This window comes from Phyllostomus hastatus, unplaced genomic scaffold, assembly GCF_019186645.2.
Source record: "Phyllostomus hastatus isolate PE091 unplaced genomic scaffold, TTU_PhHast_1.1 phas_contig_64, whole genome shotgun sequence".
In the NCBI taxonomy this organism is placed as follows: domain Eukaryota; kingdom Metazoa; phylum Chordata; class Mammalia; order Chiroptera; family Phyllostomidae; genus Phyllostomus; species Phyllostomus hastatus.
In genome coordinates, this window is record NW_025333928.1 from 11,116,764 (window position 1) to 11,144,183 (window position 27,420).

At 47.4% G+C, this 27,420-nt stretch overlaps 1 protein-coding gene across 6 annotated transcripts; it reads left to right on the top strand.

Moving 5' to 3' along the window:
- FAM234A (family with sequence similarity 234 member A) lies at positions 1-27,017 on the top strand. Of its 6 annotated transcripts, none has more exons than XM_045849230.1 (14): positions 10-82; positions 9,234-9,418; positions 15,326-15,429; positions 18,397-18,694; positions 20,331-20,447; positions 20,802-20,993; positions 22,311-22,441; positions 22,803-22,935; positions 23,253-23,382; positions 24,391-24,531; positions 24,820-24,895; positions 25,122-25,277; positions 25,731-25,833; positions 25,926-27,017. In XM_045849230.1, exons 4-14 carry the CDS (start codon positions 18,430-18,432, stop codon positions 26,135-26,137), a joined length of 1,656 nt encoding a protein of 551 aa, XP_045705186.1. In that variant the 5' UTR covers positions 10-82; positions 9,234-9,418; positions 15,326-15,429; positions 18,397-18,429; the 3' UTR covers positions 26,138-27,017. The 6 variants fall into 6 exon arrangements, with proteins under 6 accessions (XP_045705183.1, XP_045705186.1, XP_045705184.1 ...); XM_045849228.1 differs by having other exon boundaries at positions 15,341-15,429; XM_045849227.1 differs by lacking the exon at positions 9,234-9,418 and having other exon boundaries at positions 1-82; positions 15,341-15,429.
- The last annotated feature ends 403 nt before the right edge of the window (positions 27,018-27,420 follow it).

Here is a 27,420-nt window from a genome sequence, read left to right on the forward strand (position 1 = left end):
TGACGATAGGGGGCGGGTTGAGGAGGGCGGTGGCCGCGCTGGAGCTGGCTCGGGTGCTGGTGACTGGAGGGATCGCGGGCAGGTGAGTGAAGATGGGCCTGTACTTCTCGCTCTTGTACTACACAGGGCCCCTCCTCTTCACTCTATACCTGGTTTCTCACCTTCGGCGACCCAGACTCCCAGGAGACCCCAGACCCCAAGGAGCTCGGCCGAGCTCGCGCCCACCTCCCCTTGGCATTCGATGCCACGCGTGTGCGTTCAGAGGTGCGGGTGGGAAGGCTGCTGCAGAAGCTGGGGCCAGTTAGCTCCTCCAGCCCTTCGAGCCCCAGTGGGTCAGCAGGTCCGATTTCCGCAGCCTGAACTTAATTCGCGTTGAGTTTGAGCCCGTTTCCCCCAAAGACAGGATTCGACTCCCAGTAGGAAACTTCCCACCCCATGTTGCCTGAACAGGTAAAATAGCCTGTTGCTACTCGTGCACTTGAGGGTGCTGCCTGGGTTGCTTAATTAAAAACAGTAATACTAAAACAGAATGTCCATAAGAAGTTTCTTGCAAGGGTCAGATAGTCATGTCCTCTTGTCAGGATATTGTTAAACTGGCAAAGTCACCCAAAGCTCAAATGATATTTACTCATTTGTAGGAAAGATCACTCATGTCTTGCCTGTCTTACTGAACAAAAGCAAGGCAGAGTTTAAAGGGAAAAAAAGAACGCTGTTGTCTGTGAAAGAGTTCCCACCTCCTTGAACTGATTGGCTAAAAGCTAGCAAAGAGAGTTCGCCCTTGAGCAGAATGATAAGTTAATCAGGATAGGCAATTGCAGTTTCTTGCTTTTCTTTAAGAAATCCTGTGATTTCAGCTGAGGAGCTTGTGTTTTGTGCTCCTCTCCAAGTACTGACTGCTAATGTCTTTCTAATGCCACCTCCAGGTGTCACCACTTCTTTCATGACAGTTTCACAGTGAGCATACAGCAGCTTAGATTAACTCAACAAGTACTGAGTGTCTGTGGAGTGCCAGCGGTAATCTTAGGTGTGGAGGAGTGCTGAGGACATAGCACTGGACAAAACACAAAATTCTTGTCCTCAAGGAACTTAATTCTACAGGAGGATACCAATAGAAAATAAGATAAAAAAGCAAAGTATGAATCATGCTAAAGAGAAAATACAGAGCAGGGAAGGATGAAACAAAGGAAATGACCCAGGTATCATTTGGACGTTTACTAGGGCATTTTACCAGTTTTCTGGGTCCTTGTTGCATTGACTGGAGTGCTTTTGGCTCCAAGTGTCAAGAATCCATTAAAACTAGTTCACACTATGGAAGGATTCCACTGACTTTCATGCAGGAAAGTCCAGGGGACCAGAAATAGGTGGGGCCAAGGGCTTAAATGAGATCATCAGGATTCGGAGACGTGGTGGTGGGCAGGGTCTTATTGCTCCCCTATTCTCTCACATAATGCTCTTTATTACTTTTTTCATCCACAAATTCAAACACTATCTCACAGTTTCTGGCGGTCAGCAGCGGCTTAGTCCGGTGATGATGGTTTATTACCTGTGGCTCAGTGAGTGCAGAGCAGTATAAAGGGGGAGGTCAGGTTTGGGTGGCCTTGAAGACATAGTGGGAGTTACCAAATGAAGACAGGCAGAGGAACAGAGTGTACAAAAGATGAGCAGTGCAACCAGGGGAACAGCTGTTGGGCATAGGGTTTGGGGAGAGAGACACTAGAGATAGGCAAGAGCCAGGCAGTGAAAGGACGTGGAGCCACACTGGAGTGTCTGGACTTTGTTCTAAAGTTGTTAGGGATCTTTGAAGAGTTTTTAAGCAGGGGGTGACATGATCGGGAGATATTTTAGAACACTGTCTCTTGCAGTTTGAAGGAAAGGAGATTTGAGAGGGATACAGAAGTCCAGATAGAGAGTTCTAAAAATAGGACCTAAAGCAGTGGCTGTTGGAAGGGGGCACTAAATTGAAGAGACAGAATTTGTTGGATGTTTCATAATGTACTGTATATCTTACTCAAACTTGGTCTCTATAAAGCCCACAAATTCAGTGAATTTTGTTCCCACTCTCATTTTGGAAAATCCTTCATGGAGCTTGGGTTGTCTGGATGTGGTGTCAAAAAGTAGAAGAATAGAGAGGAGAAGATGCCGGGGGAGGAGGGGAGAATGCTGATTCCAAACTGAGTAACCAGGAAGCAGATGAAGCAGATGTTCAGAGACCAAGGGACATAGCTAAAATGCAGCAAATATTTAAAAATTGGAAGTGGGACGTGAGAGAGAAGTGCACTGGCTTATAGATGAAAATGATCAGCTGTATGTTGGTAATTGGTGAACCTGGGTAATGGGTATATGGGCTGATGGTCTCCACTGTTATGAATATTTAAACATTTGCTTATCAAAAAGTTTTTTATTTTTTAAAGTATATTTTATTGATTATGCTATTACAGTTGTCCCATTTTTTTTCTGCCCTTTATCCCCCTCTGCCCTGCACCCCGCTCCCTCCAGCATTCTTCCCCCACCCCCACCTTAGTTCATGTCCTTGGATCCTACACGTAATTTCTTTGGCTTCTCCACTTCCTATACTATTTTTTAACCTCTCACTGTCTATTTTGAACCTACCAATTATACTTTTCATTCCCTGTACCTTTACTCCCCATTCTCCTCCCTCCCCCTCCCCACTGATAACCCTCCATGTGATCTCCATATCTGTGATTCTGTTCCTGTTCTAGTTGTTTGCTTAATTTGTTTTTGTTTTGGATTTTTTTTAAGGTTCAGTTGTTGAAGGTTCTGAGTTTGTTATCATTTTACTGTTCATAGTTTTGATCTTCTTTTTCTTAGATAAGTTCCTTTAACATTTCATATAAGAAGGACTTGGTGATGATGAACTCCTTTAACTTGACTTTATCTGGGTAGCACTTTATCTGACCTTCCATTCTAAATGACAGCTTTGCTGGATAGAGGGATCTTGGATCTAGGTCCTTGCCTTTTTTGACTTTGAATACTTTCTAGCCCCTTCTTGCCTTTAAGATTTCTTTTGAGAAATCAGCTGACAGTCTTATGGGAGCTCCTTTGTAGGTAACTGTCTCCTTTTCTCTTCCTGCTTTTAAGATCTTCTCCTTATCTTTAACCTTGGGTAATGTAATTGTGATGTGCCTTGGTGTATTCTTCCTTGGGCCCAACTGCTTTGGGACTCTCTGAGCTTCCTGGGCTTCCTGGAAGTCTATTTCCTTTGCCAAATTGGGGAAGTTTTCCTTATTTGATCAAATAAGTTTTCAATTTCTTGCTCTTCCTGTTCTCCTTCTGGCACTCCTATGATTTGGATGTTGGAATGTTTAAAGTTGTCTTGGGGGTTCCTAAGCCTCTCCTTTTTTTTTTTTTTTTTTTTTTTTGAATTCTTGTTTCTTCATTCTGTTTTGGTTGAATGTTTATTTCTTCCTTCTGTTTCAAATCGTTAATTTGAGTCCCAGTTTCCTTCCCTTCACTGTTGGTTCCCTGTATATTTTTCTTTATTTCACTTTGCTTAGCCTTTACTTCTTCTTTTATTTTGCCTCCACACTCAGTCAGTTCTGTGAGCATCCTGATTACCAGAGATTTGAACTCTGCATCTGACAGGTTAGTTCTTTTTCTTGAGCTTTGATCTGTTCTTTCATTTTGGCCATGTTTCTTTGTCTTGGTGCACTTGTTACGTTGTAAGGGGCAGAGCCTTAGGTATTCGAGAGGGAGGGGCAACCCACTTCCCTGCATTGTGGCACTGTATGTAGAGAAGGGTCAGAGAGGGAACATTGCTGTTTGCTTGGCTCTTGCCCCACTTTCAGTCACTTCCCCCACTACCCACAAGTGAATTGGGCCCTCCTGGTGCTGATTCCCGGGTAGGTGGGTTTGTTTATGTTCTAGGACCCCGTGGGTCCCTCTAGTGGACTCTCCTATGAGACTGGGAGTTTCTCCCACTGCTACTGCAACCCCCACAGATTTTTACAGCCAGAGTTTTTGTTTTTAATTTTATGTATTTAGAGAGAGGGGAAGGGAAGTAGAAAGAATGGAAGAGAAACATCAATGTGTGGTTGCCTCCCGTGCGCCCCCAACTGGAGACCTGGCCCACAACCCAGGCATGTGCCCTGACTGGGAATTGAACTGGCGACCCTGTGGTTCACAGCCTGCACACAGTCCACTGAGCTACACCAGCCAGGGGTTTTGAGGCTTTATTCCAGAGGACCCTCACTGGAACCCTGTGTTGCACAGTCTATCTCGCTCCCCAGCTCTTCCCAGTTTATCTGCATGCAAATGTGGAACCACCCAGTATTCCAGTCACCACCTTGCTGTGTGTCCTCTCCACCCTGACTGCCCATCTCTGTTTCTCCTACCAGTCTGAATGAATGTTTCTTATTTAGCTCCTTGGTTTCAGACTTCCATACAGTTCAATTTTCTGGCAGTTCTGGTTATTTTTTGTTTTTAAATTGGTTGTTGTCCTTCTTTTGGTTGTGTAAGAGAAAGCAAAGGCGTATCTACCTACGCCTCCCTCTTGGCTGGGAGCCATCAAAAAGTTTTTTAAAAGAATGATTATAAAGGAAGGAAATTAAAATTAAGTCCTACTTGTCTTTTAGTGTTGATCAAAAGTGATCAAGTAGAGTTATATATTCATCTTTTTGAGAGTTTTTGTTTTTCTCCTCCCCTTTATGTAAGGATAAAAGTAAATGGATTTGTAGGCCCTGGCTGGTGTGGCTCAGTGGATTGAGTGCTGGCCTGCAAACTGAAAAGTCACTGGTTTGATTCCCAGTCAGGGCACATGCCTGGGTTGTGGGCCAGGTTCCCAGTTGGGGGCATGTGAGAGACAACCATTTGATATTTCTCTCCCTCTCTTTCTCCTTCCCTTCCCCTCTTTCTAAAAATAAGAAAATAAAATCTAAAAACAAAAAAACAAAAAAAAACGAGAAATGTAACACTGGTTTTTGGAGGGGTCAAAGGAGATAAAATCTGCCTTAGGAGTCAGGAAAATGTCTTATTCTATGTTATTTTCTGGACAAACCTCTACAACTTATTCAATGTAATAGTTGCCTAAAATGCAGATAAATGCTCCTCCTTAACTTATTTTTAGGGGGTACTGTGAGCTGTCCTCAGTTACTCTGAAAGTTATGCCCTCACGTAAAGGAAGTGAACTGTGTGTTGAAGTTTGTGCGTGACCGCGTATGCTGTGATGCCTTCGCCTTCATCCAGGCCCCATGACCTTCAGATGTGTCCTCCTTTGAAATATGATTAAGGGCCTATTCTTTGTCTTGGGCTTATTTGCTTGGTAAAGAGAGGAAATAGTTGTTGAGCTGTAAACAGTTGAACACTGTGGCTGTCATTGTCTGGCTTTTGCTTTGCTCAGCCGAAAGTCCAGTGCTGCCCAGTTGGATATTGCGGGTGCCTCCCACATACCCATGTGGGACCATCAGAGTATTTGCGCCACTCTTGGCCATGACCCAGACCTCCTAATGTAAAAAAGACATTCTTAAACCACTCTTCTTAAGGACAAGCATTTGAGCACACTTGGTATAAGATTAATTAGTGGTCACAGATCATGAAGTCTGTGCAAGAAGACAGGCCCTGGAGTGAAGAGAATGTGCGTTAGTACACCATCCTCTTGTTAGGGCTCCACGACTCTTTCCTCTCCATTTAATTGACGTTTACTGAACATTTGGCACAGGGGATGCGACAGAGCCCTCCTGCCTTTAAATAGCTATCAGTCAGCTGCAGGAGTGGTATCCTGAGTGCTTGGAAAGAAAAGGCCAAGTTCACTGGTGTGGAAGGTGGCTAACCCTGGCTCAGCAGTGCTCCCACAAGGCTTGGTGCTGTTCCCGTGGAGGCTTGGGGGCTGAGAGAGAGGATTTCCCAGGCAGGGGGACCCGTATGTGGGAAGTGTAGAAAATCAATATTCCTTACTGGTCGGGTCATAGCACAAGCCAAGTGGACAAAGGCAATTTAATAAAACAACGCAAATGCTCAGTGAATAGAGGATCCCTCCCTTACTTGTGGGAGATAAATTTCAAGATCCCAGTGGATACCTAAAACCACAGATAATACCAAACCCTGTATATACTATGTCTTTTCCTTTATATATACATATATGATAAAGTTTATTTTATAAATTAGGCACAGTAAGAGAAAAATAATAATAACATAATAAAATAGAACAGTTATAACAATATACTGTAGTAAGTTATGTGCATGTGGTCACTTGTGTCAGGGGATCACTTGCCATTTGCCACTTGCAGACCTTAGCTGACTGTGAGTAACTGGAACCACAGGCCGGGGGACAGCTGTGCATGGCAAGACCCAGCTTGTGCTGTTCTGAGTGATTCCTGTGTTCCAGAAAATAGTCCAGCAGGGTGTGAATTAGGGGCAAGAGTTCCCCAAAGGAAACAAAGAAATCTCTTTTCTCATTGAGACATTAAGAATGACTTTAGCCCCGACCAGGTGTGACTTGGTTGGTTGGGCATCGTTCTGCAAAGCAAAAGGTCACCAGTTTGATTCCAGGTCAGGGCACATGCCTAGGTTACAGGTTTGGTTGCCAGTTGGGGTGCATATGAGAAGCAATCAATTGATGTTTTTCTCCCTCCCTTTCCCTCTCTCTAAAAATAAGTAAATTCGTTTCTTTTTTAAAGAGGCACTTTTGATGTCATTGGTATGTAGTGGTAGAGTGGTGAGGTGATCTTTTCATTTTTTTAAGCCATTGACAAAATCCTTTCAGTTTCTGTTAGTAGCTGGTGAAGCTAGATAGTAAAGTTAACCTTATTCAGAACTTTTCCCTAAGTATTTCTTACATATTTTCTCTACTTAAAAAAACTTGTCTATTTCCTCCAAGTATCTCCTCTGCTTATATAAATGTATTTTTCTTTCTCTCTGTTTTTTAATTTGCAGGTACACCTTTTTCTCTCTTGTTTTGTTTTTTGAAATTTGAAGTAGCCTTGATTTAAATAATGTCTACTTCGTAAAATTGTCACCTTAGTGTGGCTGAGGAATGCAAAGAGTAGGTTTTCTTCAAGTGCTAGAAAGCATTCATGTGGCTGTGCAGGAACTTCTAGGCACACAGAAGTGAACCTTCTCCTTAATTATTCCCTCACAGAAATTAAACTGTAGTTCCAACTTCTCAAAATTCTCGGCTGAAACTAAAGTTACGATTTTAAGGCATGCAGTTAAAAAATAAACATTTTAGCCCTGGCTAGTGTGGCTCAATGGACTGAGCGTCAACCTGCGAACCAAAAGGTCACAAGTTTGATTCCTGGCTGGGACACATGCCTGAGTTGTAGACCAGGCCCCTAGTTGGGGGCGTGCGAGAGGCAACCAGTTGATGTTTCTCTCCCTCTCCTTCCCCTCCCTTCCCTTTTAAAAACTTAAATCTGATTTATTATTAAAGTACCCTGACATGACCTCTTCTCAAAAAAAAGAGCTATCAAATGCTAATAACAAAAATTAGACCACCTACTTTTTTATTGATTGATTGATTGATTTTAGAGAGAAAAAGAGGAGAAACATTGATTTTTGTTGTTCTACTTTTTTTTTTAAAGATTTTATTTATTTATTTTATTTTATTTATTTATTTTTTTTTTTAGGGAGGGAAGGGGGGAGAGAGAGAGAGAGAGAGAGAGAGAGAGAGAGAGAGAGAGAGACAGAGAAACATCAGTGTGCGGTTGCTGGGGGTTATGGCCTGCAACCCAGGAATGTACCCTGGCTGGGAATCGAACCTGGGACACTTTGGTTCCCAGCCCGCGCTCAATCCACTGAGCTACGCCAGCCAGGCTGTTCTACTTTTTTATATATTCATTGGTTGATTTGTTTTTATCCTCACCTGAGAACATTTTGTCATTTCTTTTAGTTTTTAGAGAGAGGAAGGGAGAGAGAGAGAAACATGATTGGTTGCCTCCCACACATACCCAGAATGGGGATCACACGCAACCAAACTGGGGATCGAACCGGCAACCTATGTATTTGCCCCAACTGGGAATTGAACCTGCAATCTTTTGGTTATGGGACAATGCTCCAACCAACTAAGCCACACTGGCTAGAGCCATTGGTTGATTCTTGTATGTGCCCTGACAGGGCATTGAACCCACAACTTTGGTGTGTCCAGATGATGCTCTAATCAACTGAGCTACCTGACCAGAGAGACCCCTGCTTTCATAATATCTGTCGAATTCCCAGTTGTTTGTTTTGGCAGTTTTTTTTTCTGCTCTTGGTAGAATATTTATGCTTCCTTATCTATTTAAAAAACAATTAGAGTGAGACTTTTTTTGTTTCTAATTTTCTGTTCTGTCTGACTCAGTAAACCCTAGAGAAAGAGCTCTTGGAGAAAAAGGAAACACTCTTTATTTCCTTTCTGCATGTACAGGATCCAGTGAAGTAATACCTATTCGAGTATGATTGGTAGGATAATAATATGGGTGCAATAATTTATAGTTCTAATTCGAACATTTCACCTAAAATATCATACAGTGTGTTTGAGTGTGATATTGTTATGTTACAGAGTTACATGCTTATGACTTTGTAATAAAAGATCTTATAATAAAAAGGGGCGTTATTTGTGCCAGACCATGTACTATAGCATGCCTACCCTTGAAAAATTAATGAACTGCATAAACTGTCATTTTATTTTATTACTTTTCCCCATGAGTAGAGTTTCCACCCTGGGTGGCATAGCCTGTACACTTCTGGGAGGACAGGGGTGGCAGCTCAGACACGCTCACAATCACCAGGTGTGTCTGCTTTCTCACAGTTCCTTAGTGCCAGGGAATAATCTCAAAATCCATACATGTGGACTATGTTTATTTCACTTGGTTACCCTTAGAGTCACATCTTTTACCTTAATATGTATCATATTGATAGATTTTCTTTCTCATCCCTTACATTTTTCTTCATTTGTTTTGTTTTATTGGACATTTAGTCCAAATGGACTTTATAGTTACCCTTCCTTCCTTCCATCCCTCCTTCCTTCCCTCCTTCCTTCCTTCCTTCCCCTTACCTGAGGACACCTTAATTTGCTTTTTTAGAGAGAGAGAGGGGAAGGGAGAGAAAGAAACATTGATGTGAGAGAATCATAGATGGGTTGCCTTTGTACGCACCCAGACTGGGGATCTGTGCCAGGTCTGGGGATCATGCACATCCAGAGTTGGGGGGCTTTGCATGTGCCGGCACCTAGACCAGGGATGAACCCGAAACCTAGGTTATGTGCCCTGACCTCGAATCAAATCTTAACCTTTCTGTTACAGGATGATGCTCCAACCACTGGGCCATACAGGCCAGAGCATGTAGTTATCACTTCTGAAGCTCAGAATTGATAGGAAAAAATACCAATCAATGACTGTCTGAAAATCCTGTGACTCAGTTTCTAATTTCTGTCCTCAAGACCACCAGCTTGTTAGAAGAGACAGAAAGAACATTGGATGCAAATGAGGTAAAGATATCGATCTCTGAACCTCATGGTCTTTTTCCTCATTTTTTTTCAACTGTTTTGTCTTCACAGCTTTTATTTTAGATGAAAATTGTTTAATTCCTTTTTGGTATCTGGAAAGCATTCATTTCATACACAGGGTAGGACAAAAGTAGATTTACAGTTGTGAGTATGAAAAACACACAGTCTATTTTTGAATTATTTATTTATTTATGTATTTTTAATGTATTGATTTTTAGAGAGAAAGAGGAGAGGGGAGAGAGAGACAAAGAAACATCGATTTGTTGCTCTGCTTATTTCTGCATTCATTGGTTGCTTCTTGTATGTGCCCTGACTGGAGATCGAACCTGCAATTTTGGAGTATTGGGATGATGCCCTAACCAACTGAACCACCCAACCAGGGCGTGTTATTTTTCATTAATTATTATATTATTTTTTCCATAGGAACAACTGTAAGTCTACTTTTGCCTCACTCTGTATTTGTGGACACATAATGGATTTTGTTTCCCTTTAAGACCTGTTGATTTGATATGAACAAACGTTAACAGTTCCCTGGGATTCCTATTCTCCAGGCATCGCACATTGAATTTTGCCAGCTTCAAGATAGCCGTTGGACTGTTTCATGCTCAGTGTCTGTGGGTCTTCCCTGTGCTAGCCAATGAGGAGCCAAAAAACACCCTTAGTGTCAGAGATATGGTTTGTCCAGGTGTGTGGTTTGCAGATGCTTCATTGTGATATTAGAGGTAAAATACCTTGAAGTTTCTCTTACTGCATCTTTTTTTTAAACAGTAAATCCTTTTCTCTTTTTGTTAAGATTTTATTTATTTATTTTTAGAGAGGGAAGGGAGGGAGAAAGAGAGAGAGAGAGAAAAACACCAATGTGCAGTTGCTGAGGGTCATGGCCTGCAACTCAGGCATGTGCCCTGACTGGGAATCGAACCTGGGACACTTTGGTTCGCAGCCCGTGCTCAATCCACTGAGCTATGCCAGCCAGGCGCCTCTTACTACATCTTTATCTGGAACTTAACCTGTGTTATTTGAAACAAAAAGAAAAAAAGCTATGAGTTTATAAACATCAATTCAATTTAGGAGAAAGCATCTGGTATTTTATTTTTGATCCTGTGCAGATCAGGCCCCTATTGGTAGAGCCTGAAGCCCTCCCACCCCCTAATGCCCACAGGTAAGCCAAAATGATGGCTGACAGTATTCATCATTTTGCAAAAAATGTAAACTTACAACTTCAGGAAGCTGAGCAAACCTGAAACAGGATAAACTCAAAGAAATCCATGCCAAGATAGACTATAATTAAACTTCTGGGAAAAAAAGAAGAAGAAAAAGAATTGACATGTTACTTATGGGGAAACACAATTCAGATGACAGATTTCTTGTCAGAAACGTTGAAGGCCAGAAGGAAGTGGCGTAACAATTGTCAAGTGCTAAAAACAAAGAACCTATGAAACCCCAAGTTGTTTTTTGAGAGAACACTTCTGAAGGCTGGGGACAGTGGAACAAGGAAAGGCTTAAGGTAGAAGGAGCAACAGGAGAGCCTAGGCGGGCCGCTGTCAGCTCACTGGGGAGTCAGAGAGAGAGGGCTTTGGAGACAGGTTCGGGGGTTAGCCCAGGATGAACTGCTGCTGCTGCCCACTGCAAGTTCTGAACTGGAGCTCTGAATAACATTCAGGTGATCCACAGGAAGTCAGGAAAAGAACCAAGGAGAAGAAAACAGGGAACAAATTACTAAAAGGCAGATTAAAGGCCTAACATATCGATAATTTCCTTGAAAGTAAATAGTCTGAAAATAAAAGATTACAGAGTGGATTAAAAAAAAATGATCCTGGTTGCAAGTCTTGTGGGGACCCTTAGGGTTTAAGGGAAAGAAAATTCATATGAAAAGGAGATTTGAGTGGGCATGCCCCAAGGAAGGCATGCCTCAGAGCCGGAGATGTTTACCTGGTGAAATTATTCTTCAAGAATGATGGAGAAATAAAGACATTTTCAAATGAGGCAAATTAATTTGTTGCCAGTAGACCTACTTTAGAAGTATGACTGAAGGAATTTCTTGAAACAGAAAGGAAATGATAAAAGAAGGAATCTTGAAAGCTTAGGGAGAAAAAAAAATAGAAAAAGCACAAATATGAGTAAATGTCACAGATTTTTCTTCTTGAGTTTTCTAAATTGATGGTTGGAACAAAAACTATACTATTGATGTGATTTTCAATGTATACAGAGGAAATATTTAATATAATTATAATACACGCAAGGACAGGTAAAAGGAATTAAAGGGAAGTTCATTTTCTACATTTCACTTAAAGTGCAATAGAAAAATGCCGACACCAGTAGATTGCACTAAGTTAGGTGTGTCTAGTATAATACTCAGAGCAACACTGCAGATAAGTGAGGCTGAAGTTCTAAATAACATTCAGGTGATCCACAGGAAGTCAGGAAAAGAGAACCAAGGGAAAAAAAAAAGCAGGGAACAAACTACTAAAAGGCAGATTAAAGGCCTAACATATCAATAATTTCCTCAATGGTAAATAGTCTGAAAATAAAAGATTGCAGAGTGGAATTTAAAAAATGATCCAGCTCTGGCCCCGGAGCTCAGTTTGTTAGAGCGCAGGCCAGACGCACCGAGGGTGCGGGTTCTGTGTCAGGTCAGGGCGCACTCGGGAAGCAACCAGTGAACACGAAATCGTGCAACAACAAACCGACGTCTTTGGCTCTGTCTCTCTCTTTCTTCCTCCTTCCCTCCCTCCCTCCCTCCCTCTCTCTAAAAATCAATCAGTACATTAAAATTGTTTTTTAATGATCTAGCCCCGGCCACGTGGCTCAGTTGGTTGGGGTGTTGCCCTGTACATCAAAAAGATTGTAAGATTGTGGGTTCAATTCCGTCAGGGTGCATATGGGAGGCAACCGATCAATGTTTCTCTCTCTCCTCCCCCTCCCGCTCCCCCGCCCCATCCTCTCTCTCTAAAATTAATGTTTTAAAAAATACCCTCAAGTGAGCATTAAAAAAATAAAATAAATTAAATTTAAAAATTATCCACATGTTGTCTAAAAGAAACCTGCTTCAAATATAATGAAACAGGAGAATTGAAAGTAAAAGGATAGAAAAAGATACACGTATATCATGCAGACATTAATCAGAAAAGGGTGAGAATAACCATCTTAATGTCAGAGTAGACTTCAAGGCAGGATGGATGGTTCATTGGGCGCAGCACAGGGAGGAAAGGACAGCCTGCCCGGAAAATACTGCGGTCCTAAACATGCACGCGCCGACAACAGAGCTGCAGTTTCCTTATTAATTTTTTTAAATACTTCTTCAGTTTACTATTTCATTAATTTCCTCTCTTGTTTTTATTTCCTCCTATCTTTTGCTTACTTTGAGTTGAATTACTTTTTTCCCTAATCTCAGCTCATGGTTGAAATACTGATTTGAAATCTTTCTAATATAGGTATTTAGGGTTATAAATTTCCCCACATATAGCTTTAGCAACATTCTACAATTTTTTAAATGTTTGTTTTCACTCAGTTTAAAATATTTATTTATTTTTCTATTTTATTCATTCATTCATTTATTCATTCATTCATTTTAGAGAGAGGGAAAGGGAGGGAGAGAGGGAGGGACACATCAGTGTACGAGAGAAACATCTTCCCCTCTCACACATGCCCCCAACCAGGGACCTGGTCTGCAGCCCTGGCATGTGCCCTGACTGGGAATCCAACTGAAGACCTGTCAGTTCACAGGTGGGCGCTCAGTCCACTAAGCCACACCAGCCAGAGCTAAGATATTTTATTTTTTAATTTTATTTTTATTTTTGACTTTAGAGAGGGGAAGGGAGGAGGAACAAGAGGGAGGGAAACATTGATGCAAGAGAGAAACATCCACTGGTTGGTTACCTTCCTTGAAAGCCCCGACTGGGGACCAAAGCAGCAACCCAGGCGTGCCCTGGCCGGGAATTGAACATGCGACCTTTAGTTTTGCGGGACAACGCCCAACCAACTGAGCCACAACGGCCAGGGTTAAATATTTTACTTTTTATTTTCTTCTTTTACCCATGGATATTTTGAAGTGTCATTTAATTTTCAGACAATTTTTTAATATTTCTGAATATATTTTTTGATATTGATTTCTAATATTGCTATTTTTAAAAACCAAAAAGATGTTATTGTTCCACCTGGTACATCAGATATTTTTCTTTTTTAGTACAACACATATACACTCACTTGTGGCTGGTAAATCTGCCTCTGGTTTGTATGATGGCAATAAGTGTACTAAAATTATGTATTTCTGTAAAGAACACCAATGTTCTCAGATTATTTAGGAAATCTGCAAGCTGAGACATCTGAGGAGATCTGAGGATGACTAGGAAACACCTTCTCCTCCATTAATGTGGAACTGTAAGTTCTAAACTACAAGAATTGGCCCTGGCTGGTGTGGCTCAGTGGATTGAGCAATGGCTTGCGAACCAAAGGGTTACCGGTTCAATTCCCAGTCAGGGCACATGCTTGGGTTGCGGGCTCGGTCTCCAGGAGGGGGCACGCAAAAGGCAACCACACATTGATGTTTCTCTCCCTTACTTCCCCTCTCTCTAAAAATAAATAAAATCTATTAAAAAAAAAAACTACAAGAATTGCAGCCCAAGCTCAGTCTTTAGTCTAGCATCAGGAAAGTCCTGCCTCCCCAACCAAAAGAAGAGGGCCGTGGGAACAGTGGAAGCCTGCTGCACGCATGCACACTGCCTCCTCTTTCTCACATTCTTTGTGAAGCCCCCTTGTAGAAGGTACTCCTATAAGGGTGGAGGTCACAAAACTTCACTGGAAGTCTTAAGGAATCTTCAATGCAAAGAACTTATGTTCCTTAGTGAAGTTCAGGTTTTAAGGATCTCAAATATAGAGCCTTGACTCCTTGGGAGGCTTCAGACTTGAAACAATTCTTTTTTTTCCCCAAAGATTTTATTTATATTTATTTTTAGAGATAGGGGAAGGGAGGGAGAGAGGGAAAGGACATTGGTGGGAGCATGAAACATCCATCAGTTGCCTCCAGTAGGTGTCCCTACCAGGACCGAACCCCAGCATGTGCCCTGACCGGGAACCAAACTGGTTATCTCTCACTTTGAGGAACAACACCCAACCACCTGAGCCTCACTGGTCATGGCAATCTTGAAACAGTTCTTTTAATAGGAAAAGAGGAAGCCAGTGAGATGATCAAGATCTAATGTGTGGAGAAGAGTCACATTTCTGGTCATGTTTTAAAAACACACCTTAGGCATGCCAGTGCACAGAGCAGTTTTGGAGGAAGCCATAATAAACTGCTAACTGTCCTGGCCTGCTGGTTTAGTTGGTTGGAGCGTCATCTCATACACCAAAAGGTTTTGGGTTCAATCCCCAGTCTGGGCGGTACAGGAGACAACTGATTGATGTTTCTCTCTCCCATTGGGGTGTGTATTTGTGTGTGTGTGTGTGTGTGTGACTCTAAAATCAGTGAACATATCCTCGGGTGAGGATTAAAAAACAAACTGCTAACGGGCTTCTCCTCTTGAGCTTGGGGGCCACAAGAAGGAGGGAAATTTACGCTTTTATATGTTTCAAATATGTTATGTGTAATATATTGCTGACTTAAAAAAATAGGACCCCAAACTACATCAGTAGTAATTGTTTTGCACTATCCTTTGCTTTTAGCTTTAGGGATCCCCATAGCTTAGGGATTCTAAGACCAACGAGCAGGTTGGTTACTGGGAGAGCCTCTTGCTCCCTTCCTTTGCTTTCCTTCTGGCTGACAGTGGGGGTGAAGTCTCCACTCAGGGGCCAGAGGCAAGGGAAACCTAGTCATCATCTGATGGTGAAAGTGGGGCGCCCTCCATCCTTCACCTGACGCATTCACAGGCTGCCTGAGATGCATTTCACCAACAGCTTTACAATCCCTAGATCCACCTGTCCAGATCCAATCACCAGATGCACCAGCGGCTGTCCAGAAGCTAATGTTGAACCCATCTTCCGGGCGCTCCTGCCACAAGGTAGGTCTGGGAAACTCGGGTCAGAGCCAGTGTGAACAGCTGTGTCATTTTGAGCAGATGCCACTCATTCTTGCATAGACAGTCTTAGAGCAATTTCCTGCTGTCTCCTGGTAAACGCTCCCGCTTCTGACTGATGAGGGCAGCTCGAGCTCTGAGAGCTTGAGTTTCTTGCCCAACATTTTAAAGCTCTTAAGCAAGAAGACTTTAAAGATAGAGCTTTTAAAATAAGGAATTTTAGAATTCTGAATTCTCATTCAGTTTTCTTTCCTTTACTGAAGGAATTGATGTGTTTTGATTATTTCAAATATCCTCTTACTGGGGACAAAGTGGCCAGGTGTGCTGAGTAAGCGGCTTGTCTGTCAGTCAAGGTTCTGCTGCTGGCTCTTTCCCTAGTTACCCCTGCAGGCACCCTGCCCCGCCTCCCCCACACCCACGTCAGGTGCGTGGGTTTGGCGAGGTCCCTGGTCATAAGTCACTGTTTGATTTCCCGTGTTGAACTTACTACCTTTGACAGACACACCTTTTCTGACTTCCAACATGGTAAGGTAAAACTTATCTCAGCGCTAAGGAGAATGTACATAGATTTGTTTGGTTTTCCTTTTGTGGTAAATTGTGGTAAAATACACATGACGTAAAGTTTATCATCAGTGGCATTTAGTGCTCGTGATGTTTCCCAACCAGCACCACCACGTCTGTCCCCCCAGAAGGAAACCCCGCTCGGATTAGCGGCCAGTCATCCCCATTTCCCCTCCCCCAGCCCTCGGCGACTGCTATCGCCTGTTCTGGACGTTTCATATAAATGGAATCATAAAATATGTGACCTTTCATGTCTGGATTATTTTTCACGGAGCAGAAGTGTTTTCAAGGCTCATCTGTGCTGTAGTATGCAAGCACTTTGTTCCTCTTAGGGCCAAGCAACACTCCATTGCACGCAATTACCACACTGTGCTTATCCATTCATCTGTTGAGGACATTTGGGTTGTTAGAAATAATGAAGTTATGAATATTTGTTTACACATTTGGTATGGGTCTGTTTTCATTTTGGGGGGCTTAGAAGCACAATTGCTGGATCACATGGTAACTCTGTGTCTAACTTCTTGAGGAGCCGCCAGACGGGTCCACGGCAGGTGCGCCGTTTTCCACTCCCACCAGCAGTGCCCAAAGCTCCTGATTTCTCCACGTCCTCGCCAGCGCTTTTCATTGTTTGTTTTAAATCCTCGCCCGAGGCTATGGTTACTGATTTTAGACAGAGAGGAAGGGAGGGAGAAACATTGATGTGAGAGAGAAACTGATCGGTTGTCTTCTGTACACACCTTGATCGGGGCTCGAACCCGAAACCTTTTGATGCATGGGACGATGGTCCAACCAACTGAGCCACCAGGTTAGGGTAACACTTGTCATTTTTAGTTTTTGTAATTAAAACTACCCTAGTGGGTATATACATAGGTTTTTAAACGAATTGTTTTTAGGAAATGGAGGAAACCGGTTAAAGTCAAACTAAGAAATCTACACCAGGAGCAGCAGTCCCGAGTCTCTCCCACCCTCCTCCAGCCGTTCCTGGAGGGAGTGCCTTTCCTTTGTTTCTCCCGGGTTCTGCCTCCGTTTCGCCTCTGGCGTGTTCTGTTTCACTCATTTTGAGTCTTTGGCTAGGTGAGCGTGACAACTTACCCGGGCTCATATGATTCCTTCCTTTCTCTTAATACAGTTTGTGTTAGTTAGGACATTGGTTTGACTGCTTAAAATGGATCAAAACAACAAGTATCTTGCCTTACACAAGATAGAAGTTTGTTTCTTTCTCATTTAATAAGGAACTCCAGGATCAATAGTGGTGGTTTCCAACTACCAGGGACCCACGCTCTTTCTGTCCTGCGGCTTCACCGTCTTCGAAAGTGTTTTCCATCTTATTTTTCAAGGTGGCCGCTCCAGGTTTCCCCCCCCACACCCCCTGTTCAGCCATAGGAAGGGGAGCAGGGCAGGAGAGAGCTTATTCTCCACCATAAAGGCTCAGAAGCTGTGCATGTCCCCTGTCTTCATCCATGCAGCTGTCCACTCTCTTCCATGTGACTTCTGACATATTTTATCTTGTTATTAACAATTACCTAGTGTCCCCCGGCTGATGTGGCTCAGTTGACTGGACATCATCCCAAGAATGGAAAGGTCTCCAGTTTGATTCCTGGCGAGGGCACAGGCCTGGGTTGCAGGGTTGGTCCCCCAGGGCATGTATGGAAGGCAACCAACTGCTATTTCTCTCCCTCTCTTTCTCCATCCCTTTCCCTCTCTCCAAAAATAAAATAAAATTTTAAAATAATAACAATTAGCTAGTGTTTGAGTGCTTCATATGTGTCAGATATTGTTCTAAATGCTGCTTTCTATTCAGGTGCTAATCTGACCCTCCAAACAGTCTCCTAAGTAGATCTTGTTTCCCATTTACAGGTAAGGACATCAGGCACTGTCATATCAAGGAGCTGCCCAGGGCACACAGTGTGCGGGGCCAGGCTCCAGAGCCTGCCTCCACTCATGATGCCTTTAAATTGGGGTCCATGACCCTCCAGGGGGTCCCACCAGGCCACGCTTTCCATCTGTACTTTAGGCTGGCAGAAGGCTTATCAGAGCTGCTCAGCCCAAGAGCTGACAGGGCTTTCTTAGTTAATGTTTAGTCATTATCAGCCCCAGCCCAGCACTGCCCTGCAGCTCCCTAGGCTTGTCTCAAGGTCAGGGGGAAAGAAATGTCAGTGTTTGAGGGATGACAATATTTCCTGTGCTGGCTCTATACCAATTTACCGTTCTGAATTAAAGACTTTCCTAAGTGGAATCATTGACACCCTAAGCATTTATTTAGCTTTGATTTCTTGGGCTGATGGCCCGCAGTCACCACTGCGACCAGGCTCCTACGCCGCTGAGGACAGCAGTGCCTTGGAGATCATATCGCACTGCAGCTCTTACCTGTCTCTCGTTTTATTGACGCAGTGATCAGGAGGCAAACCTTGTGATGTGCGCACGATGGACCCCAAGGACTTGGAAGCTGAAATCCACCCCTTGAAGAACGAAGATGGGAAATTGCAGGAGAACCTGGGAAGCCAATTGAAAAAGGAAGAGAACTTGAAAGGCGCTCCTCAGCAGTCTCGCCTTTCCCGATGCCGGACGGCGGCGTTTTTCCTCTCACTGTTCATCTGCCTTCTGGTGGTGTTTGTGATTTCCTTCATCGTCCCGTGTCCAGACAGGCTGGCGTTACAGGGGACGTGGAGGATCGATTACAACACAGCAGGTGCGTCGCCCCCACACCCCCGCGATGACATTCTGTCTTCTGGGTGGGCCGTGAGTGCAGCATATGTGTCTGGGAATGTAAAGTCATCTATTTTTTTTTAAGTCAACAACGTTTTGTTTGTTTGTTTTAAGATTTTATTTATTTTTAGAGAGAGGGGAAGGGAGGGAGAAAGAGGGACAGAAACATCAGTGTGTGGTTGCCTCTCATATTCGCCCCCCACTGGGGACCTGGCCCACAACCCAGGCATGTGCCCTGACTGGGAATTGAACCAGTAACCTTTTGGTTTGCAGGCCAGTGCTCAGTCCACTGGGCTACACCAGCCAGGGCTTAAGTCGCCAACTTTTATTATCCCTCACATATTTCATGCAGAAGAGAATGTGGCAAATGGCTCAGGGTGGAATGAAAAACAATTGCATGTTTGAACGCTTTGCTGTGCCTACTCTGGGAGCAGGGTCTCCCTGACGTCACGCACACAGCTGCACCGTTCCGATGCTCCTTTGCGGACTCAGCTCTGGGCACAATGGGCACAATGGGCACGGCCCGGGGGGCAGCACAAGCAGCAACTCTCCTTGCAGGCGGGACACCTGCATCAGCTGGCGCACATGCAGGATCCGCCAGTGGGGCAGGAGCATTGAGGGCCCATTTCCATCAGAGAGGAGGGAGGAGGTCCAAAGCTAAAGGAGAAGAGGCATTTGCGCTGGTGCAGCGCATGGTGGAAGTCATCGACCCTTAGTGGCTGCCAGGTCTGCGTTCATCGTTTTCCTGGAACTTGGGAGGAGCCACCAGCGCAGCTTCTCAGTAAAACTGGAGGGTCTGCTGTGGAAGCATAGCAGCCTGCTCTCCCATTTTAGAAAGGACCGGCTAGTGGCCCTTTATACTTTTCAGAATTAAAAAAAAAGAAAACAGTAACTGGCGGAAGAGATATGGAGAAGGCAGTTCGGAAATGTGGCAAATACGCAACTGATCTCGTATTCTAATCTTCTTGAAGGGTTTAGCTAGAGTAAAGCACGTTTTCATTTCTCATACAATTAGCAGTCTGGAATCTTTCCTCTATAAAAAGCAACTGAATCAGCCTCTCTCTGGACACTCCACTTCTTTCTTAGAGTTGGCTTTTATTTTTATTTTTCCTATGCTTTTATCGTTACAGCAGAGAAATCATTACCAAAACCAAATTTGTGATTTCCTATGTTTTCTGCTAAGAGTTTTACCGTTTTAGCTCTTTCATCCATTTCAAGTGCATTTTGTATATGGTGTAAGGGACAATTTCATTCTTAGTTTATCTTTTGAGTCCTCAAACGAAAGGTGAGACCCTAATGCGTGAGGAAGTGTGGTGTCTTTCGAACCCAAGCTGATGTAAGGAGGAGCTCGCTCAGAAGTCCATTCGTGCGCCCCGGGGTTGTGCTTGCCCCTTGATGAAAGCTGACCTCTGACACTGGCGCCCATCGTGTGGATGAAGAATCGCTGGCCTTCTGAGGAGGCATGGGACACTGCGGTCCCCGTGGTCATCTCCCAGGGGTAGGCTCTGACTGGCACTGAGCCCTGAGGCACAGAGAAGCAGGTCACGTCAGACATGGTGCAGCCCTTACACTAGGCATGGCCTGAAGGATGTACCATAGTCTGTGGTTCTCTTTTTCAGTCACCTACAACTTTCTGGCCACAAAAGACGTAAACAGGGACAAGGTCCAAGATGTTCTCTTTCTTTATAAAAACAGCAGCAGCAGCAACAATTTCAACCAGTCCTGCGCCGATGAAGGTAATTTTGTTTCTGTCTGAAGGATGAAACACCCTGTAGGAAGAGGAATCCTTACTTTTGCAGTGTTTGGGGGAAGCAGTGGTAGAATTTCTGGAAATCGTCATTGCCTTTCATTTGTAGCAGGACTAGAAAGAGACGGGGGCAAGCTCCAGTCTCAGCACCCACCCTGCTTGACTGCTGGCCCCCACGGGGTCAATACTGGGGCCCCCGTGGGTGTGGGGTGGGGAAAGGACCTAGGTGGGAAGGGAATGAGCCCAGGAGGTAGGGGCCATGGCAGGGAACACGGTGTGAGGGAGGACTGGCAGTGCATGGGCTGCATGCTCGGCCCCACGGCGTCGGGTCTGTCCCCTCCAGGCTTTGCCTCTCCCTGCTCCTTCGTGGCCGCCGTGTCCGGAGCCAACGGCAGCATCCTCTGGGAGAGGCCTGCAGCCCAGGACGGAGGCCTCGTGTTGTGTGATGTGGCTCAGCCGAGGGACAGCGGGGCAGCTCCCGCCTGCATCCTCGTGGGCAGAGCTGGTTCTTTCATCGCAGTCAACTCATCTACAGGTAGGTGGTGCCCTCTGCACCCACCCTGGGCCACCTCCGATGGGGGCCAACAGCAGCGTGCTCTTGGCAGCATGCTCTGAGCAGCGCCGGCCTGTGCTCTCTCTCGGGCAGTGCAACTGGGTGGAAAGGGTGGGTAGAGAGTGGGAAGGACACAGCCACTTCGCAGTCACACACCAAAGCTACTCTGACATGTTACACACCATTGTGTCTTGTCACCTGGTTAAATCTTGCTTGAGGGGGCATGGCAGGGCGCTTTCTGTGGAGTGGCAGCGACGCAGAGGAGGAGCCTGGCTGCTGCTTGTCACAGGGAGTTCGTGGCCTTCTCTTGTAGCACCCAGGGCAAGTGCAGGCGTGCCGCAGGGGAGTGGAGACCAGGGCGTCCGTGCTCCAGACTCAAGGGTGCTCCTCGTCACCACTGTGTTTGGGCACTGAGGGGATGGCCACTCGTTCCTTACCAAGGTCTTGAGTCAGTCTGGGCCTTGACACTAGATTTGGTGGATGTTAGCATTTCCCTTACAAGTTGTGGTTTTAAGGATATGGAGGAAAATAAAGAGTAGGCTTGAAATATTTTAAGAAGAGGAATCAGTCTTTTTTTTAAGATTTTATTTTATATATTTTTAGAGAGGGGGGAAGGGAGGGAGAAATAGAGGGAGAGAAACATCGATCAGTTGCTTCTCACACATCCCCAACTGGGTCCCTGGCCCAGAACCCAGGCATGTGCCCTGACTGGGAATCAAACTGGTAGCCTTTCAGTTCACAGGTTGGTGCTCAATCTACTGAGCCATACCAGCCAGGACAGGAATCAGTCTTTAAAAAAGGACAAGATGATGCTGGGTCAGAAGCTGTTACCTCAAGACCTGCAGTCCCCAGGTGTAGCCCTAAGCACCTTCCTTCTCTCCTTCTGAAAGGCAAAGGCCCAGGCCACTGTGCCAGGGCCTTCATGGTGGCAGAGGGTCCACCTTTGAGCCCAGCAGCAGATGGGTCCTGAGGGGCCTCAGGACATGGTGAGGTCAGGCCCTGTCCCTCCAGATGGGGAGAGTCAGCATTGGTCTGAAGGTTCTCTGGAACCAAATGTTAGAAAATGGGTAAACAAAAGGTGGGGAAGTTCTGCGGTTCCCAGAAGTGATGCTTTAACACTCTGCTGTATAAGCCCCTGGACTTTTTGCACATGTGCACATCGGTGTACTCAGTTTCACCTGCCTTCAGCCCTGTTGGCAGGTGTGTCATTTCCAAGCGGGAGCATCTGTGCACTTGCCAGGCCACATGCGGTGGAAGGGGGTCTGGGGCCGGCACCCAGTGATGTGTGTTTGGTTTTAGGGGAGACCTTGTGGAGACAGCCCAACAGCTTCGGAAGGAACACTTCCATCCTAAGCCCTTTACTCCAGGTGCCTGACCTTGATGCCGATGGGGCCCCAGATCTGCTGGTGCTCACCCAAGAGGAAAAGGAGGTACAGCTCTCCTCCCGAGTCACGGCAGCCCACGCGCCACGTGGTCTCTCCCTTCTCTGCTCCGTGGTTCCCTTGTACTTACTTCCCAGGCAGAGTTTGGGTCTGACTGCTGTCAGGGGACTTGCCAAGGCCCTTGGCCCTGGCGCCTGTAGACCCAGTGCACTGGGGCAGCTCTGCGTGCCTCCCCAGGAGCAGGCGTGCACTTCCCGTGTGCCCACTGTGGCATGGGTGAAGCTGCGAGGATAGGGAGGGACTCGAGCCTGGGAGGCAGGCCACGTACAGATACCTGATACCAGACACTTAAAGCATTCTTTCCTCAAACCAGGGGGCTTTTGACCCTTTTTCCTCCCATGTTTTGCAGGTTAGCAGCTACCTCTATTCAGGCAGCACCGGGCACCAGATTGGCCACCGGGGCAGCCTCAGTGTGGACAAGACCAGTGACTTCCTCCTTCACGTCACCAGGGCGGGCGCCCACTACATCCTTCTTTCCTGCGGTATGTCCCACCTGCCAGGCCCCAGCACAGCCCCGCTTGCAGAGGCCGTGCTGGTCTCAGGTGGGCAGCACACCCTGGAGAAAGCAGGTGCAAGGGCATCCGCAGCTGCCATGAGACTCTGCTCGTCATTCCTGCTTTTATTCTAGGGATTCAGATGAATCGTTGACAGGCTGAGAAAGCCACAGGTGGTCTCAGCACCCCCTCCCAGGCTCAAGGAGGCACCATGTGTTTCCAGAGGTGGGGCTGATGGGCGCACAGCCTCCTGGTCTCCTAGCAACAACCCCTGGTGACCTGAGGCTCTTCTGTATTTTGAGTAGCAAGTTCGCTCTGTGGCCGCTCTGTGAAGGACATCTATGAAAAAGTGACCGGGAGACAGAGCCCACTAAGGAGAGACCCCAGCTGGGAGGACATGCTCAACGCCACCAAGCATGGGCTATTTTTGCACAGGTGGGCCTGGGTGGCGTCACACAGGCCGGGTCGTGTTCCTCAGTGCTCAGAGCAGCCGGGGCTGAGGGCCTGGCCGCTGGTACTGTGAGGTCCCCCTGGGCTCCAACTCTGGACCTGGGTGAATAGAAGCCACATGAAAACCAGGGAAGCCCTGCCTATTGTGGCTCAGTTGGTTAAGCTTTGTCCCACAAAGTGAAAGGTTGCTGGTTTGATTCCCAGTTGGGGCACATGCCTAGGTTGTGTGTTCAGTCCCTGGTTGGAGCTTGTCTGAGAGACCACTGATCAATGTATCTCTCTCTCACCAGTGTTTCTTTCCCTCTCTTCTTCCCCCTCTTCCCCTCTCTCTCTAAAAATAAAATCTTTTTTTTTGAAGATTGTATTTATTTTTTAGAGAGAAGGGAAGGAGAGAGATAGGAAGAGAGACATCAATGTGTGGTTGCTGCTCGTGTGCCCCGACCTGGGGCCCTTGCCGGGAACCCAGGGATGTGCCCTGACTGGTAATCAAACCGGCAACCCTTTGGTTTGCAGGCCTGTGCTCAATCCACTGAGCTACACCTGCCAGGGGAACAAATAAAATCTTTATTAAAAACAAAACAGCCCTGGCTGGTGTGGCTCAGTGGTTGAGTGCCAGCCTGCGAATCAAAGGGTTGCTGGTTCGATGTCCAGTCAGGGCACAGGCCTGGGTTCCCGGCCAGGGCCCCAGGTCGGGGCACACGAACAGCAACCACACACTGACGTTTCTCTCCCTTTCCTTCTCCCTCCCTCCCCCTCTCTAAAAAAAAAATAAATGAAATCTTTAAAGAAAATCTTAAAAAAAAAAAAAAAACAGGGAAGTTTCCCAACAGTAGGCTCACCCTCTCTCCATGCATGGGGAGGGTCTTGTTTGATATTCTCAAGTTAGGGAACTAAGAAATATGGGGCTGCTCATGGGAGTCTGGTGGGCAGTGCTTGGGGAGGGTCCCTGCCCCTGGGCTCTGTGTCCGAGCTGTGCCCTCCCACCTCCTCCAGCCCTGGAGCCATCAGTCATCTGATGAACGTTCCTGGGAATGGCGGCGAGGACCTCCTCCTCGTGGGTTCGGAGGCCTGCATGCTTCTGGACGGACAGGAGCTGGCCCCCAGGTGGACCTTCGGCGTAGCCCAGGTCCTCAGGTATGGGGTCTGCTCCAGGAACGCGTGCGGTTGTCGCAAGCTGGGCACCATCAGCCCACCCCTTCAGCAACCCTGGGGTCAAGGCCCCCCATTGGAAGGGGTGAGAGGGCCGGAATGCTTCTGCGAGGGGCCTCTTGCCGGCCCTCTGGTGCTGCCCTGCACTGAGGGGCTGGTGACGCCCTCTGCCCCTGCCCCTGCCCAAGTTCGGCCAAGGAGAAGATGGGTGGCATGCCTGTCCCCAGGTATCTCCTCACAGAGACCCCTGTGACTTCTTCTCTGTTTGTCTAGAAAACCCACCCTTGGTCACTACAAACCTGACACCCTGGCTGTGGTCATTGAGAATGGAACTGGTGTTGACAGACAGGTTGGCTCCACTTCCTTTTTGTGGTCTCGCCTTTGTTTGTAGCTGAGGAAAATTAGTCTGAACAGCAGGCAGGGCTGCAGCTTGGAGGCTGAGCTAAGACAAGAGAGGCCTCGGGGACATCCTAGTCAGCCCCAGGGAGCACCTCGTCCGGGGCCGGCATAGCTGAGGGCCCACATGCCTGTGCGACCCCATGTCAGCGCCCCCACGCTGTCTTTTCCTTCCCCAGATCCTGCTCCTGGACCTCAGCACTGGGGCCGTCCTATGGAGCCAGGCCCTTCCAGGCCTCCCTGGGCACCCTCCGTCAGCCAGCCTGCCCACCGCAGACCACCGCTCCGCCTTCTTCTTCTGGGGCCTCCACGAGCTGGTTGGTGCTAACCAGATGGTACGGGCAGAGCGCACAGCCCAGACACGCCCAGCCCAGGAGCCAGGGCCAGAGGCTCGGGGCCAGTCTTAGGTCCCTCCTTGAGGAGCTAATTGGCTGACTGGACGCACACAGATAAACAGGAGTCGTGGGAGGTTGGGGGGGATGAGGCAATGCCCTGGCCACAGGGGAGGCCAGGGCTTGAGTCTGCCTCTGGAGCAGAGACAAGGGGAATCTGGGAAGAATCTGGGATGTACAGGGTCAGCGTGGGGGAAGAGGGATGGAAAGTGGGGACTCCAGGCGGGGACCGCAGCACACACAGGTCTGGTCGTGGTCGCTGTGAGGAGTGTCTCATTAGAGATGGGCACAGCATTACCCAGCTACCAGGCCCAGGACACTTGGGTTCTTGGCCCAGATGCGGAGATGGCCGCAGCCCTGGTCAGCCCCGAGACCCATTGCTAGTTCTCCCTGCAGGAGCCCCGAGACAGCCAAAACAGCCTGTACATGTTTCACCCCACCCTGCCCGGCGTCCTGCTGGAGCTGGCCAACATCTCCACCAACATCGTGGCCTTCCAAGGTGAGTGTAGCCTTGGTGCAGTCCTGGGCCCCGCCCACAGGGAGGTCTGCCGAGTCTGGTCCCAAGAGACCTGACCGTTATGTCCTCCCCAGTGGCCCTGTTTGAACCGGGCCGCCATGCCGCCTACATCCTCCTCACGGGCCCGGACAGCGCGGATGCACCCGGCCTCGTCTCCATGGCCAAGCACAAGGTGCAGGACCTCATCCTGAGCAGCCGGGTGGTTCGCCTGACCGAGGGTGTGACGGACAGCGACCAGGCCATCAGGGACCGGCTCTCCCGCCTGCGGTACCGGAGTGAGACCTAGACGCACAGTGGCCGGGACACGTGCAAGAGGCTGCAGCTGCTGCAGGCAAACACCCCAGGAAGCTGGCCCTCACCCCCTGGACCTGTGCACTGACGCCCCACGCTGAGCCTGGCCACGCTGTCCCCGGGGCTCCCCGAATCCCCAGGGACGTGGGTGGGTGAGGGGGCACCCAGACCTCTCCTGCCCAGCATCCTGTGTCCTTACACGGTCCTCACTCTGTGCCCCAGTGGGGTCACATGCTTAAGGCCAGCTGCCTTCACTGTGGTCGGCAGGGAGCAGAGCCCAGACCCCTCCGGTGGAAGCACCCACTCCATTTCCCATCTTAGCTTGTTCCACTCTGCACTGTCCCCCTGAGATCATGCCGCTCAGAGGGTGGTGGGCCCTGGGGTGGCATCAGGGCAGCAGTGCGACCTCAGGCAGTACCAGCCCCCAGCGCTTCTGGCGTGGTTGGTGGTGCCTTGCTGTGGGGACCCCCTTCGACCCAGCTTGTGAGGAACTTGGCTTGCAGGACGTGATGGGTGGCCCTGCCGGCGGGTGCCCCGAGGCGGGTTTCCGCCCCTGTGCTGGCTGCTCGTGCTGTGAATTTCCCAAGGAACTGGCCATAGGACACGCACTGGGGTCATTCTGTACCCTCTTCGTACACACTGGAGTCACTTGTCCCACTTGTCCCTGTACCCCAGGTGGAGCCAGCTCCCCCCCTTCCTGGTGCTCAGATCTCCCTGGCATTGGTGTCCCCTGACACAGGACTCACCTCTGTGCCTTGCTACACCCCAGGGCCGCTGGGGTGTGTGCAGCTCAGCTGCGCCCGGGCAAAATAAATAAACCTTGATGGCTCTGGGTAGCACAGGAAGAAAGTAGAATAAATGGTTTTTGCACTGGCTGGAAAGGCCCCAGAGGGTACACGTGCGCCTCACATCTGTGTTTGCTCCTGGCCAGGCTTCTGGGTCAGGGCGGGAAAGGTGGCTGAGCAGAGGAGGGGCCCTCTACCTGTGGTTCTCAGAGCAACTCTTCCCGCCGCCCACACACACACTTGCCAGAGCAGAAAAGCCCAGAGGTCTTTTTCTGCACAACCTTCAAGTGCCTCTCAGGTTTGAGGACCCCCTTCCTGTTCACAGAAACCCAGCCCGTGGGTGTGGGCGTGGGCATGCATCCACCTGGGGAAGGCAGTGCGGTGGGTCCATCAGTAGCCCTGTGTCTTCCTAGGGCTGGCCAGGGTGGGGTTGGGGGTGAGGTCTGGCGGCTGCCCAGGTGGAAGGCTTCAGTGAGATGCAGCTTCGGGTACC